Source organism: Bos indicus, chromosome 24, assembly GCF_029378745.1.
Source record: "Bos indicus isolate NIAB-ARS_2022 breed Sahiwal x Tharparkar chromosome 24, NIAB-ARS_B.indTharparkar_mat_pri_1.0, whole genome shotgun sequence".
Classification (NCBI taxonomy): Eukaryota; Metazoa; Chordata; class Mammalia; order Artiodactyla; family Bovidae; genus Bos; species Bos indicus.
The window spans coordinates 48,672,294-48,688,999 of NC_091783.1; the positions used below are offsets into that span (position 1 = coordinate 48,672,294).

At 51.5% G+C, this 16,706-nt stretch overlaps 1 protein-coding gene across 7 annotated transcripts in view; it reads left to right on the plus strand.

The window, feature by feature from the left end:
• CTIF (cap binding complex dependent translation initiation factor) overlaps positions 1 to 16,706 on the plus strand; it is a 324,401-nt gene that overhangs the window by 92,628 nt on the left and 215,067 nt on the right. For 6 of the 7 annotated variants that reach the window (XM_019986752.2, XM_019986753.2, XM_070779017.1 and 3 more), the window contains exon 3: positions 3,718 to 3,789. The exons of the other annotated variant lie outside the window; for it this stretch is intronic. In XM_019986752.2, coding sequence (XP_019842311.2) covers positions 3,718 to 3,789 — 72 coding nt within the window. The remainder of the gene's footprint in view (positions 1 to 3,717; positions 3,790 to 16,706) is intronic. 7 annotated transcript variants of the gene reach the window in all.

The window sequence follows — 16,706 nt, forward strand, 5'->3', positions numbered from 1 at the left end:
CACGTGGTGTGCAGAAGCCTCGGCCTCCCCTCTGTGCCTGCCTGTCTGGACAGCCAGTGTCGCTGCCTGCCTCTGCCCTGCCAGAGATCACGCTGACCCCAGGAGGAGGTGCCCCCACCCTCGGGTCACTGTTCTGCGGGGAGTCATGTCAGCAAGTGTGCAGCTGGGGTTGAAGTGTTTGGGATGCCCCACGGGAGGAAGCCTGTCTCTGCAAGGCTGTCCCGGGATGGAACGAGGCGTGTGGCATCTCGTTCTCCCCTGGCTGTTAGTCACTCTGCATCTTGAGCATCCTCCCTACTCTCAGCCAGGCTCCAGCCTGGAAGGGAGATACCCCTCAAGTATGAGAAGCAGTAAAGCAGAGGGATTGTTTTTACAGTAGTCCAAATATTTCACAAATATATATATCTAAACACGTACATACATACATGGATTACTTTTTTTTTCTTGCCATGCCATGCGGCATGTGGGATCCTAGTTCCCCGACCAGGGGTGGAACTAAGTTCCCCAACCTGCAGTGGAAGCATGGAATCTTTAATCTTAAGCCCTGGACTGTCAGGGAAGCCCCTGGATTACTTTTTGTTTTGAAGTTACTTTCGGCTTATAGCAGACGCACAAAAATAATACAGGTGTTCCAGTGGGCCTGCTCCCTCATATGAACATCTCGTGTAACCATAGTGCAATGATCAAAACTGAGGAATCAGCGTTGGTACAAGGAGATTTGACTCGAAAATCACCAGTGTATCTACTAATGTCCTTTTTCTGTTCCAAGATCCAAATTTGCATCTAATTGTCTTGCTTTCTTATTCTCCTCCAACCTGTGGCACTCCTGTGGTCTTTTCTTATCCCTACCACCCTGACACTTTTGAAGGTCATTTAGTTTTTGGAAATTTCATCAGTTTGGGTTGCCTGATGGACACTGCATTTTTGGCAAGAACCCCTCAAGAGCGACATGGCCCTTCTCAGGGCGTTATGCTGGGAAGTCCATGGTGGGTATATGTTTTATTACAGATGATGTTGTCCTTGATCACTTGGTTTAAGGTGGTATCTGATGGACTTCTCATTTTCTTTCTTTTTTTTCCCCCTATAATTTAATCAATATCTTTGCAGAGATGCTTTGAAACTACAAGTATCTAGACAGAGGGAATATAACCCAGGGAGTTGATTATCCAGATGATAAAAGAACTGAGAAACTAAACAACCACAGGAAGCCATCGCCTCCTCCAGGCCTGAGGCAGAACAGGTGGAGATGGTATTGCCAGAGCACAGGGTTAGAGGTCTTGCACAGGAAGCCTATCTGGTGAGGCTGGAGCCTTGCAGAGACCCAGTCGCTGCTGGTAACGCTGCCTGAGGCACAGAGAGAAGGGGGAGAAACTTCAGGGCTTCCCTCTCTTCTTCCTGTCTGCCACTGGGCCAACCCATCTGGAAGCCCCTGAGTCTGCAGGGTCCAGCCCCTCTGCAGTACAGAGCAGGGATGAAAGCGGCTTGGAGGGCACACTCTTCGGGGACTGGTGCCTGGCCTTTACCTGTCCTTCAAACTGAGCCGGACTGTCCAGTATGACACTAGCTATGTATGGCTCTTGAGCACTTGAAAAATTGACAAGCTCTGGACTTCCTGGTGGTCCAGTGGTTAAGACTCTGCCCTTCCAATGCAATGGGCACAGATTTGATCCCTTGTCCAGAACTGAGATCTCATATGCCACATGGCACAGCCAATAAATAGCTAAATAAATAATTAAAAAATTAATTGACAAGCTCTAAGCAGATTTCAAAATCTCAGTATGGAGAGAAGTATGTAAAATATCTTATTGATCATTTTTATGTTAAGTAATTATTGAAATAAATGGATTGTTAAATTTAATTTTACCTTTTTCTTTTCCTTCTTTAAATCTGGCTAATCATTTAAAATTACATCTGTGGTTCCTATTTATTGGCCACCACAGCTGTAGAGGACATTTGTACCAGCCTGTATCATCAGCATTGTAATAAAATGTCTTTCTTATACAAAAGTCACATCCTTGACCCACAGTCTTGAGGGTGTGTCTTGCCAAGGTTTTACACATCCAGGTTGGTGATGGCCTTGAGCCATCCACACTCACTCACAGTTCTGACCAAGTATGTCAAACAGAGATTGGGCTCCTTTGGTTTTTGTGACTCATACAGGTTGTAGGTCGAGGTCAGTGTTTGACATGAGCTGGAGAGCCTACCTCACATTTAAGACAATAGTACAAGCACCTCCATATACCTGGATAGCACATTACAGTGGACGAGCTGTACTGTTACTACTACTCTAGATCTATGCATAGGTTTTCTTTTTAGATGTATTTATTTATGGCCGCTCTGGGTCTTCACTGCTGCATGCAGGCCTTCTCCAGGTGCGGCGAGCTGGGGCTGCTCTCTAGTTGCGGTGAGCGGGCGTCTCACTGCAGTGGTTTCTGTTACTGCGGAGCGTTGGCTTTAGGCGCAAGGGCTTAGTCGTCCCTTCGCATGTGGGGTCTTCCCGGAGCAGGGATTGAAACCGTGTCGCCTGCACTGGCCGGCGGAATCTTCCCCACTGGACCACCAGGCCTATGTACAGATTTTTTATGGCTTACAAAGGCCCTTCATTCCCACCTTTGCAGAGTCAGCCAGTCTTGCCGTCCCCATATTATCGGTGACAAAGTGGAGCCTGGGAGATAACGTTGATTTCAGTGGCTCTTAAACTTCCCTTGGAGGGCTCGTCCAAATGGAGAAGACAGGTCCTGCCCTGAGAGAGTGATTGAGCGGGTGAAGGGTGGGGCCAAACACCCACTGTGTGGCAGGGTCTGGGGACGATCACAGTGCTGGTGGTCAGACCACGGTGGGTGCACGAGAGGCCTGTGAGCTCTCATGAGGTCAGTGGTGGGACTGGGCTTGAGCTGGGCTTCTGACGGCCAGTCCGGGGCTCTTCCCCGGTGCCGTACCCTCCTGTCAGCGCACAGGTTCACCGTATTTAGGGGCTGGGTGTACGGGATGATCCCCACATACGTGCCTCACCTTTAGCTCCAACCTTGACACTGTAAGGTCTTCCCTGATAGCTCAGTTGGTTAAAGAATCCGCTGGCAATGCAGGAGACCCCGGTTCGATTCATGTGTCGGGAAAATCCGCTGGAGAAGGGATAGGCTACCCACTCTAGTATTCTTGGGCTTCCCTTGTGGCTCAGCTGGTAAAGAATCTGCCTGCAATGCGGGAGACCTGGGTTCGATCCCTGAGTTGGGAAGATCCCCTGGAGAAAGAAAAGGCCACCCACTCCAGTATTCTTGCCTGGAGAATTCCACGGACTGTGTATTTCAGCAAAGAGTCGGGCACAACTGAGCCGTTTTCACTTTCTTGAAGTAGGGGCTGGTATGGCTGAAACAGGGTTAGGTGGTCAAACATGGTGCCATTTTATTAAAACTCCTGTTTACCCTGGGTGGTGTCTGGTTGGCTTTGGAATGTAGCTGGATCTTCATCACATTGGTGGGCTTAGGCAAAGGAAAATGAGTCTGCTTCCTCACACATATGCCAAAGGGTCACCTCCATGGAATTTGGAGATGCCAACTCAGACCTGCTGGTAGAGAAGGATTTGTCATTGGACATGGCCGAGCAGGATTTTATAACGGCTATACTTCAGCAGGGCGGGACCTTGCCTGGGGGGCCAGGGCAGAGTGAGGATGAGCCCGTGTGTCCTGCCATCACTGACCACTCCTTTCTCCCCTGCAGTGGACGGCAGACTGCACTGAGCAGCTGGACAGCAGCTGTTCCTTCTCCCGAGGACGAACACCCCTGCAGCAGGTAGGGAACCAACTCTGTGCTCTGGCAGAGGCTTATCGTGCTCGTGTCTGTCTGGGGTCCTGGGCTGCTCACTTTGGTGCTCCTGAGAGGTGGAGATGTGGGGAGAGCAAGAAGTGGCACACGAGGAGTGTGGTCTGCCATCTGGAAAGTTCTCCCTGAATATCCAGCCCACAGTGAAGCCTCCGCTCCCCAGAACACATAGGTTCATAAGGTTTATTTTCAGTAGCAGCGCTATTTATAATACAAACATCTGCAAACCACTCATGACCCATTGAGAGGGGAATGGATAAATGATGCATGAATAATCCTTAGAGTGTAATGTAACACAGGAGTGAAGTGAGTGATGGATGCTACAGCCTCACAGTGGAATATTATACAGCAGTGAAATGAGTGAACTGGAGGCTCACGCATCAGCACTGGTGATGGAGCCTATGAATAATGGGTCTCCTAGGGTTTTGGTGCTGGAGGGGCACTTCGGAGATAACTTTTGCTCCAGGTTTGCAGGAGGAGGCTGCTCCAGGGGCAGCTCGTGGGGGTGAGGGAAGCCAACCAGTGTCCTGGGACCAGGCTGGAGCCCCCTACTTCGCCCCCTGCTGCTTCCCTGTGAGATCCCAAGAGAACCCCCGAGCGGGTCCTATGACTGGGAGGGAAGGAGGCACCTGCTCCTTGAGAACTGTCCCTGGTAACCCCCCAGGTCCCACATACCCGCTGGTTGTCGAGCTGTCCTTGTTGAGATCTTATTCTACTTGTGGGAGGTGGTGGAGTCGGAGGCTGAAAACGCCGTGCATCTGTTCTCACTCTGTGCCTGTCCAGAGAGATAAGGGAGGCGCACGGACTTCAGTAGTAGCTCGCTCCCAGTTCCAGAGCGGCTGCGGTGACACGTTGCCCAGGCCCACTTGCTTATGTCTGACTTCAGTCCGTGCTGCTGCTGAAACCAGCTCTCCTCTGTTCTCTCCTGAGGGAAGGTGGTCTGTCCTAAGAGAAAGTTCTGGGTCTTTCTTAGGTGTCGGGCTTTGCTGTACGTGGTATGGGCTTTGCTGTACATGGTGTGGGGGGACAGCTGTTCTGGGCAGCTCTCTCACATGCGTGTCCAGCTGATTCTTAAGTAGGACACCATGATACCACCTGGGTGAGGTGCTCTGCCGCAAACTCGGTGGCAGTTCTCTTTTGTCCTCAGCTTCCTCGTATAGAAACCAGAAGGCTCGATGGCCTCTGAGTGTCCTAGCTTCTCCACGCCATCTGCAGACAAAGAAGTTAGGTCTACGGAGATGTCATGACCTGACCAAGCTGGGACTTGACCCCAGGTCTCTTGCCTGCCCTGTCCTTGGCCCTTTTCCTTGTCTTCCTGTCACACGTATCCTTCTGAGGAAGTCTTTTGTCCCCCTCCCTAGACTGCTGATGCTTGGTCCGGGACCCTGTTTATATTCCTGAGCCCCTCCAGCTCTTGGCCTAAGACTTGGCGTGTCAGAGGCACCGATCACTAGTATCTGGGGTTTCCTACATGAAGATCCCCTTAACTCTTGAGTGGCAAAGGTAGTCTTGAATTTGAGGACTCAAGAATTAGAGAGAGGGCTTCAGGGGAGGGTTGAAAGTCTTGGATGGGGACATAAGAGGCTGGTGAGTGAGAGGCCAAAAAAACAGCTCTCTGTTAGTAGGTGTCTGTTTCTGGAATCTTCCTTTTGTTCCCTTCTCCTTTGTCTTTTGTCCCTACTCGCCCTCTCTGGTCCCATTTTCCCATCAGTCCGTACGTGTTTCGAGGCGGAAGAGAACGGTTATCCTCCCACGCGCTTCTCATCTGCCTCCTTCATGCTGAGCTGTCCCTTCACAGCTGGTGCCCCCCGCCTGGAGGAGAGTGAGTGGGGATGTGGCCTGTGGTTGTTCAGTTGCTAAGCTGTGTCTGACTCTTTGCAACCCCATGGACTGCAGCACGCCAGGCTTCCTTGTCCTTCACTGTCTCCCAGAGTTTGCTCAGACTCCTGTCCGCTGAGTCGGTGATGCCACCCAACCTTCTCATCCTCCTTCACCAGGGCCAGGACTTGTGGGAAGGGGGTACCCTGGCACAGTGAGGACCAGCTGCCCCTCAGTCCCAGCTGAACAGTTGGCTTGGGGTAAGCAGAGGATGAATGAAATGCAAGATGAAGTGCAACTGAAGTTAAAGAAGAAATTGTAAAAGGCTTATGTTGAGTCCTTTCTTGTCAGGATGAACTGAGCATAGGTCCATTGTAGGGGGGAGCACCAGGAAGGGGAGACAGGCTCTCAGAATGTAAGCCTGCTTTACTTCCCGATGTCCCAAGGCAGGCAGGCTTCATAGCCTGACCCTCATGGATGGCCCGTGGCGCTGGACACTGCGCTGCAGTGCCTGGAGAGGCAAGAGTTGGACTGAAATGAGGTCTCCTGAAGTCAGGAGAACCTTGGTTTGGTGATGAAAGGCCTGATTGTAGACATTAGTGACTCAGTTAACGAGGGTACCCTTGTGGCTCCGGTGGTAAAGAATCCACCTGCAATGCGGGAGACCTCGGTTTGATCCCTGGTTTGGGAAGATCCCCTGGAGAAGGGAAAGGCTACCCACCCGAGTATTCTGGCCTGGAGAATTCCAGGGACTGTATAGGCCATGGGGTTGCAAAGAGTCGGACACGACTGAGCGGCTTTCACTTCACTGTTAAGGGTACAGACAGTAGAGTGGTGTTGGAAGGATGGGAGTCTTTCTTGCCACCAGCCCAGGAGCGTGTTCAGAGCTGGCGTGGCGGCTCGGCAGTGTCGGGCCAGCCTCCATCCTCCTCACGGTTCTGCCCCTTCTCTCGTGTTACCTGTGTCCCGTGGCCCATGCTGGCTCGTGTCCATCTTCCTGCCAGGCCTGCACCCACTCTGGGCCTCGTCTCCAGGAGCCTCTGGTGTCCCCTCGTGAAGCAGCCATCTTTTTAACATTTTTTTTGACTGTGAGGTATGTGGCATCTCAGTTCCCCAAACAGGAATAGAACCCACACCCCATTAGTGAAGGTGGGAAGTCTTAACCACTGGACCACTGGGGACGTCCTTGCAGCCATCTTCTGATGCCCTCTGGTGGAGGGATCGAAGCTGGTCAGCATCTTCTAAGGAACTGTATCACAAGAAAAGCCCCACAGCTGGCCAGATGCAGGGCCCCTGCCCGCTCTGCCCTGGGGTGGCCCCCTGATGGAGCTGCCCACTGAAGAGTGCCTCTGAGGGGCGTGGCTCTGATGGCATGGTGCTGCCCAGACGTTCCTCAAGAGCCCCTTCAGCCTGGTCCAGCAGATGCAGGAGTCCTGGACCAGCTTGTCGGGACACCTACTAGCCCCGTGAGCACCCACTGGCCTCCTCACTGCACCCTCTCACCCAGGCAGACACCCTCCGCCTCATACTAATCCATGCTGTGGTCGGGATGTTCCATGGAAATATCTGACTGCCCCTCATCCTGCTGGCCAGCCCTGATTTGGGCGCCGGGGCTGCCTCTACATCCCTGATCGCTCCTGGCCCAGGGCCTGGTGCACAGTGGGTGCTCAGTAATGATTCCTGCGATGGCTCAGAGCTGGTCTATGCAGTCATTCCCTTGCCAGCCCTGTCCCTCTGGCTGCAGCAACTGTGCTGTGCTTTCAGAGGTGGGAAGATGGTTGGCTCTACTATCCCCCTGGGAAGAATTTCAGGGGGACACTGAAGCTCAATCGAGGTAGCTGGGGTGGGCTGGCTGCCCTGGCACTTTCCCTGACTGCCGCATCTTGGCCACCTGTGCCCAGAACAGTAGGGCTGGCAGGAGGGTGCTGAAGCATTGCATTCTGCCCAGGAAGCTGTGTGGTGGTGGGTCTCAGACCACAAGCCAAAACAGGGGCTAGGGGCAGGCCCCATTTAGGGATTAGTTTAGCACTGGGATTACTTTTTGTTGTTTTAATTAATGTAAAAAATAGAAAACAAACAAACCAACCCTTGCCTTCTCTGCACCCTTTCAGAGGCACGTGGTAGAAGTAAGCCAGGGTAGACAGAGACCCATGAGATGGGAGGAAGGGGTCTCGGAGAGTCCGGAACAAAAAATGGGCTCCGTGTAGCCCTGAAGAGGCCCAACAACTGCCTGCCACTGGGGATGGGCTGTGCTGGGGACTGTTTGGCATCCCGGCAGTGTCTTTCCCAGAGAGCTCGCCCATCACCTGGTCAGTTACTCAGGAGGTTGGAATACAAGTTTCCACCTCTTATTGTAACAGGGGAAGTGCCCGGAGAGGACTTAGAGGAAAGCACCTGGATTGAGAGCGTGTAGCCCAGTGCATTTAGACGACATCTCTGATTGAGACTTAGCATTCGGGAAAGGAAGCTGAAGGTGTAGGAAAGGCTATTGTGGAATCAGGTACAAATAGCTCTTTTCCATCAGCACAGAAGTGCCAAGGAAGGGAAATTGATATGCACGACAGCAGCAGGGCCTCTGATTAGACCTTGAGAAGGACTTTCTGACCGAAGGACTGGTTGGCCCGCAGTGCTGGCTGTTGAGCAAGGGACGGGATCTTTGCTGGGAACCTGATGAGCACACAGCTTACCAGACAGGTTTGTGCGAAGCCCTGGGAAAGGCGGGGGTGTGTCAGAAATGTGTCCTGAGTCCTGGCTGAGAGCCCGTGACCCCTCACTTCCTGGAAAGAAGGAGAGAAGGACACTCGCCTGTTCCAGCGTGGTGCCCAACTGCAGATTGGAGCATCGGGGTGAAAAGAGCCCTGTCCCGGGGGTCTGGAGGGTGTGGCACACGCTCCAGTGCCCCTTCTACACGTGAGACGCTGAGCTGCACGGCCCTCTCTCAGCCTCTCTGGAAGCCTCTTTCACTGTTTACACCCGCTGTTTCCATGAAATGGGACCAAACAGCGGCTCACATTAGTGGCATCCAGATTTTCCTGATTTCTCTATTCTTTCCTCCACCTCCCCTGATAGCCCTGCCAACCTGCAGGTTAGGTGTATCCTAGGCGTCCACACTGACTCTGACCCGGGAGGTGACAGGTGGTAGGCAGAGGTGAATGTCAAGTGTACCTTTACCTCTGGCCCACGGAAAAGGGTGGGAGCTTTCTGCCAGCCATCTTGCTGCCCTCCAGGAATTACAGTATCTCGTTCAGAGTCAGTCTAAAAACTCGTTAGTACAAACGGTGTCTGAGTCAAAGTGCCTAGATTTTTAATCAGCTTCTATGGATAATTAAGAAATACCATGTGTAGGTTCATGGCACTGCTCTCTGCTCACTCAGCATCTCTTGATTACCTGCTGTGAGCTTGGCTCACACATGAGCTGGAGCCTTCCGGCTCACTACCTGTTGTGGAGTAGAAGCTAAAGGCACACACGTCCCCCACTCCCACCAAAGAGATGCCCTGACCACAGACACTGCAGTCATTCCAAGGAATGGTAATGGTCCTATTGGTCTCCGAGGGTAGGGAGATGCCTTGCAGGACGTGAGACTTAATCTGAGCCTTCAGGAATGGGTAGGATGTCAGACGAGATGAAAGGGAAGAGAGAAGAATCGGAAGAGAGAAGAAGCAGCGTCAGCAGAGACTTACACTGGCCGTAGCGTTGGGACACTAGGGAGGCAGGAGAGAGCAAGCTGGAGGAGCTGGTTAGCGCCAGGTGTTACCGGAGTGGTGGGGGGTGAGGATGGTGAATGCGGAGGTGTCTTCATGCCCCACTGAGATGCTGACCTGGTGTCAACCCACCCAGGGTATACCTCGTGTATCATATTTTCTCTGGTGTTCCATCAGGTAGTCTGTCCTCTTGTATCAGTCAGGAGAGCCCAGGAACTGCTGCAGTAACAAACAGTCCTGAATCTCAGTAACTTTAAACCTCCTGTTCAGGACCCAGCTTGGTGGAGCAGTTGCCATTTTCACCAGTCATTATGGCCCAGGGGAAAAAAGAGCACGTCTTGCATTGGCAATTCAGCACTCCAACCGAGGTTTAACACGCATCGCTTCCACTCTTAACCCGTTGCCCAGAACTAGTCCTATGGCGCCTCCCAACCATGAATACACTAAATAGTATAATGCTACTACCTGCCGGAAATGCGGAAGCCAGAACTGTTTGGTGACTGGCTAGAAGGACTGTCACATGCCCCACTTCTAGAGGAGACTCTCTTCCCAGATCTCCACCACATCAGATCCTCAGTGAACCCTCAGGATGTGGGCTCTCAGAATGAGAAAAAGCTCAGAGGTCACCTGATCCGACCCCTGCAGTGCAGGGACCACCCCCCGGCACCTCCACCCCCTACCTGGTGTGTCCATTGAGCTGCTGGAGGTTCCCAGACATGGGGAGCTCCCTGCTTCAAAAGGCGTCGCAGAGCATGTGAGGCAGCTCCACTGATAACAGTGTCTCTGATTCAGCCTAAACCACCTCCTCATAACTCCAGCTGATGGTTTCAGTTTAATTCCCTTTGTCCATGGCTATTTAACCTCCGTCCCCATAGTCCATCATGGCAAGTCTGCTTTCGGAGCTAAAGATCCTTGTTCCTGTCATGGTTCGTGCATTGCTTTTCATTCACTGATCCAATTAGCACCTCCTCGTTGTGTGCCGGGCACCGTGCTGGGAACCTGGACTGCAGATGCAGTGGGTGTGTCTCTGTTCGAAGGGAGGGTTGAGAGGGGGCGGGGACAGGCACTTACACCGCAGGGCTAAGGAGTCTGGGGCAGGACCGGTGGCTCCCAGGTTCCGCCTTGGGTTGCTTTGTTGGGAGCGTCATCAGTACGAACTGCATTCCCTCACACAGCGTGATCTGTGAACCTCCACTGCTCTCAGCATGTGAGCCTCTCTCTTCCAGAAGATGCCATCTGTCCCCAGCCTCGCGGTGACGCCTGGCTCCAGTTCATCTGGAGAAACCAGGGTATAACACTTACCCAACAATATTGACGACTAACTCTTATAGGGAGAACAGTCAGCAAACATTCACCGAGCGCCCACTGTAAACAGGATGAGCCGTGTGGCCTGGTCTCTGCCCTCAGAGTACTTAGTGTCTGGGTAGAGAAAGAAGGCTTTCTCAAGTGGAAAGCAGCAATCCAAAGCCCAATCGTTTGTAAATACGGAGAGGAAGGGAGCTGTTGTCTGCGGGGCCGCTGGCATCTGTAGGGGGATGGGCCATGCTGTCATGGTAACCGCATCCGACTGGAGCTAGGAGATGTGAGTCCCTGTCCCTGTACCTCTGACTTGCTATTTCATCACTGGTGAGATACATCATCTCCCTGTAGCCTCAGTTTCCCCTCTGAAAAAATGAGGAGATGACTAGACTTAACATCAAAATATTTTGTGAAAAATATAGACCTAAATTTCCACTTCTGGGAAGATAGAATAGATGTCCTTTTCTATATTCCTTCTGCTAAGTACAACTAAAAGCCTGGCCATTCTGTGTAAAACAGACCAAAAATTCTGAGAGGTGGAGGGAAGGCAGACTGGGACCTTGGGACCTGAGAAATGCCGCGGGAGTGGCCTCCCTGGGGTTCCTTTTTGCCTCCTGTCTCCCAGACTTGAAGCTGAAGAAGCAAGTAACCAAGAAATGCCAGTGGACACGGATTGTTCTTTTTTAAGTCCCAACAAAAGCCTACTATCTCCAAGCTTAGGTCTAGGAAAAGGGGGACCAAGCAAGACAGAAAAGTTAATAGCACAGGAAAAACCGTGGTCCCTTCCTCACCCCCAGCAGAGACCCAGTGGGAGCCTGGGTTTCCCCTTCCTCTGGGCTGTAATGAGACCCCTGAACCCACTCACCAGGGTGGTGTCTGTGAAGGTCAAGCAGGAAGCTGCAACTTTCATCCCTGCTGGCTGGTAAGAAGCCCCTTGCCTCCCCCCATTACTGGAGGCCCTGCAGAGTGGGGCTTGGACGCCCACCTTCACTCAGTGGGATAGAGGTGCCTCTCCCGTCCCTGTTAAGATGTGTCAGAGGAGGTTCTAATAAGGAGTTGGGACTTCCACTGTTGCCCGGTGGTCCTGAGGCCACCATGGCAGGGTCAGTAGGGGCCACGTGGAGCCCTGGGACTCCCACCTCCACTGAGCCGTAACAGGTGCCCCCTGGACTTCTGCCTCCACTGGCACTCGTGAGGCTGTGCCCTTCTTTTCCCTGCCAGAGTGGTACCACAGAAAGCCAGCTAAAACAGAAGATTTAAATGAGATTCAGACTCTCATTACATAACATGGAAGTGTCCTGATTACAATAAAAAATCATGTGTCATGCCAAGAATTGCAAAGATTTCAAAGTGAAAAAATGAAGATGATCAGTAAATATCAACACTGAGATGTGAAATTGGACTTCATCAAAATGAAAAACTCTCGCTCTGGGTAAAAACCCTTTTTAGAGCACGGAAAAGACAGATTACAAAGGGGGAGAAGATTTTGCAAAACATGTATCTGACAAAGGACAAACATCTAGAATATACAAAGAACACTCAAAACTCAGCATTGAAAAAAGTGCAGTTAGGAAATGGTCAAAATATACGAAGAGATACTTTTTTCACCAAAGAGGATATGTGACAAACTTAGACAGCATATTCAAAAGCAGAGACATCGCTTTGCTGACAAAGGTCCATCTAGTCAGGGCTATGGTTTTTCCAGTAGTCATGTATGGATCTGAAAGTTGGACCATAAAGAAAGCTGAGCACCAAAGAATTGATGCTTTTGAACTGTGGTGTTGGAGAAGACTCTTGAGAGTCCCTTGGACTGCAAGGAGATCCAACCAGTCCATCCTAAAGGAAATCAATCCTGAATATTCATTGGAAGGACTGATGCTGAAGCTGAAGCTCCAATACTTTGACCACCTGATACTTTGACCAACTGACTCATTGGAAAAGACCTTGATGCTGGGAAAGATTGAAGGCAGGAGGAGAAGGGGACAACAGAGGATGAGATGGTTGGATGGCATCACCGACTCAATAGACATGAGTTTGAGCAAGCTCTGGGACTTGGTGAAGGACAGGGAAGCCTGGCGTGCTGCAGCTCATGAGATCACAAGCTGACACGTTCAGTTCAGACACGACTGAACTGAACTGAAAAGATGTCAGATGAGCACAGAAGAAGATGTTCACTGTAGCTCTTTATACACCTATCAGAATGGCTAAAATTAAAAAAAAAAAGTGACAACGCTGAATGTTGGTGAAGATACAGAGAAGTTGGATGACGCAAACATAGCTGGGGGGGATGTTACATGGTACAGCCATTCTAAAAAACAGTTTGGCAGTTTCTCATAAAACTAAACCTACAAGTACCGTATGATTCAGCAATTGCACTCCCGAGTGTTTATCCCAGGGAAATGAAAACTTACGTTCACACAAAAACCTGTACTCAGATGTCTATAACAGCTTTATTCATCATAGCCCAAAACTGGAACCAATCCAGATGTCCTTCAACAGGTGAATGGTTAAATAAGTTATGGTCCTCAGCAGTCAAAAGGAATCAACTGTTGACACATGCAGCAACATGGATAAATCTCCAGGGAGTTGTGTAGAGTGAAAAAAGGCCAACCCCCCAAAGCTACATGATTTCACTAATATCCCAGTCTTAAAATGCCAAGTGGAAAAGGAAGTGGCAGCCCACTGCAGTGTTCTTGCCTGGAGAATCCAATGGACAGAGGATCCTGGCTGGCTAACAGTCCATGGGGTCGCAAAGAGTTGGACACGACTTAGCGATTAAACAACAACAAAACAATACACTTATAAAAACGGGGAGCAGGTTAGCAGTTCTCCATGGTTACGGGAGGGCACAGGATGAGGTGGGTGTGGGCACAGAAGCACAGCAGGAAAGACCCTCATGCCACTGGAAATGTTCAGCTTCCTGACAGTACCGCTGTCAGTACCCTGGGTGTGATACTGAGCTGTACACGTCTACAAGTTTCCCCACTGGGGAAACTGGATAAAGGATACATACACGTGTGTTGTGTTAGTCACTCAGCCGTGTCTGACTTTTTTGGACCCCATGGACTGTAACCCACCAGGCTCCTCTGTCCATGGGATTCTCCAGGCAAGAATACTGGAGTGGGTTGCCATGCCCTCCTCCAGGGGATCTTCCCGACCCAGGGCTCCTGCATTGCATGCAGATTCTCTACCATCTGAGCCACTGGGGCCGTGAAATCTCTATTGACATTTCTTACAACTAGATGTGAATCTGCTGCTGCTGCTAAGTCGCTTCAGTCGTGTCCGACTCTGTGCAACCCCATAGACGGCAGCCCACCAGGCTCCCCCATCCCTGGGATTCTCCAGGCAAGAACACTGGAGTGGGTTGCCATTTCCTTCTCCAATGCATGGAAGTGAAAGTGAAAGTGAAGTTGCTCAGTTGTGTCTGACTCTTTGTGACCCCATGGACTGTAACCTACCAGGCTCCTCTGTCCATGGGATTCTCCAGGCAAGAGTACTGGAGTGGGGTGCCATTGCCTTCTCTGAGATGTGAATCTACAATTCTCTAAAAAATTTTTAAAGTACAGAACCTTTTGTTTCATCACAATATTTCAAGGAAATCTCATGTAGAAAACCGAGAGGGCAGAACTGTTCAGTGAGGCAGGGGAGGGCACCCACTTGCTCTCTCCCCAGCCCCATCCACATCATCACTCTGGGAGCATCTCTGCGGACCTCCCAGGTCAGCCCTGGGCCAGATGACCCCTCAAGCCCTCTCCTCCCTGCCCTTCTGTGGTCCTGAGTCTGGTGCTGGCAGGAAAGGGAAGTATCTATGGGGGCTGGAGAGTTCCGAAGTCCTCCTAGTGAGGAGCCTTGGAGGATGGGATCATTTCTCTGCACACAGGTATGGGGCAAGCTGAGTGGGACCCTATTCCTTCAGCAGATGCTGGACAGGCAGCCAGCCAGAAGTGGCCTCTGCTGTAGCCCAGTCTAGGATAGGTACTAATAATATTGCCATTTGAAATTTTTTATTTAGTTATTTATTGGCCATGCCTGTAGTATCTTAGTTCCCTGACCAGGGATTGAACCTGGGCCCCTTGCAGCAGAAGCATGGAGTCTTAACATTTGGAATGCCAGGGAAGTCCCAGCGTTGGCGTTAAATCCTGGTGGTGGTGGTCATGGTTTAGTCACTAAGTCGTGTCTGACTCTTATGATCCCATGGACTGTAGCCTCCCAGACTTCTCTGTCCATGGGATTCTCCAGGCAAGAATATTGAAGTGGATTGCCGTTTCCTTCTCCAGGGGATCTTCCTGACCCAGGAATCGAATTCGGGTCTCCTGCATTGCAGGCAGATTCTTTACTGGACTGTGCTATGAAGGAAGCCTGGTTAATTAGCCGAGAGACTGGAGAAATGTACTTGGCCACAGACTTTAGTAACTCTCTCCCTCTCCTCCCTAGCCTTTGGGTCCTAATTCAAAGACAGGGTAGAGAGAGAAGGGACAGATTGGACAAACAGGCAGGAGAGTTCCAGAATGAAAGGAGTGGCCTCGTCTGCTCCTGAACTCATCTCTGGTGCCACTCAGGAGGCTTTTTCTTCTGGTCTCCACTCTCTTGTTCTCCTGCCTCTGGCCTTTCTGTTGTCTCACTCACTCACTCAATCATTAAGTCATGTCCGATTCTTTGCGACTGCATAGACTGTAGCCCGCCAGGCGCCTCTGTCCATGGGATTCTCCAGGCAAGAATACTGGAGTGAGTTGCCATTTCTTCCTTAAGGGTATCTTCCCAAGCCAGGGACTGAGCCTGCACCTTCTGCGTGGGCGGGCAGATTCTTTACCACAGAGCCACCCAGGAGGGATTGAAATATTGGAGGTCCATCACTGTCTTTCGCACCAGCGTGTGGGGTGCTGTCCTTGGTGCTGAACACGACCCCACCCCCACCCCCAACACGCACGCAAGCACACCTGCACGTGAGGTGTCAGGACAGGACTGTCCTCCCTGGGCCCTGCCCTCCCCCCACACCTCCATCGGCACTTGACTCCTACTAATTCTCTGCTCAGGTAAACCCAAGTCACCCTCAGAATCTGAGGGACCAAGAGGAGCCAGCCTTCCAGAAACCCCCGTTTTAGCCCAGGAGATGCCTTTGGTGTCCTTTGGTCTTCAAATGTTCTGTGTAATGTAAAACACTCTCCCAGTGTCTCATGTTTCATTTCCTGCCCTTGAGAATCACTAATGTAGTCCAATGTTCATTGTACGGAAGAGGCAGCTCAGGTCCAAGGAGCTGGAGCAACCCTCCTGGGGTCCCAGGAAGCAGCTTGCAGGCCTTGGGTCCTGCTTTCCCATCCATCCATGCAGGAAGTTTTCCCTGGAGTCCAGAGTCATTGGCATGCATTGTGTCATTTGGTGCTTAAGTACGTGTTGTTTTTTTGGTTGTATTTTCCTTTTCTGTGACTCCCCAGCTAGGTGGTAAGACCTGCGAGGCAGAGACGATTGCCTCGGACCTCCCTCGGACCTGGTGGCTAGCTCTGTGTTAATCCACTAATGTGGGTGATAGATTGGGGCTGGGGGCAGGGGACTTGGGAGAGCATCCTTGGAGAGGAAGGAGAGAAATCTTGTCCACTGTTTAAAGAGACGGCCCACCCCGTCACCTCCCCTGGGAGCCCCAAGCCTGTGGGGTTGCTTGCTCTTGGCTCCTGTGATGGACGGAATCTGTGGAAAAACATTTTGTGCCGACAGAGGGAAATGGACTGGGATTATGAGCCTTCTGAGGAGCGGCAGCCCGCATCTCTTGGTACCCAAGCAGGGCCCTGTAGAGCTGATGACCAGCAGCTGGCCCCTGGAGCTGCAAGCCCCAGTCCTGGGCTGGCCAGCTCTGGTGCAGCTGACACAGCAGCGGACATCACACTGACATGCTCGGACATCCTCTAGTTGGAACTTCACTTGTGACCCCACAGATAAAGGCAGGGGTCCTCCTGCTGCCCCCTGCCCTGTTCAGCCAGGTTCTGCCTTACTTCCAAATGTTTGCAGCCTAGGATTGTCAACACACACACACATTCACAGACCTGAGCACACGCATGTTGTGTGCAGAAGCAAGG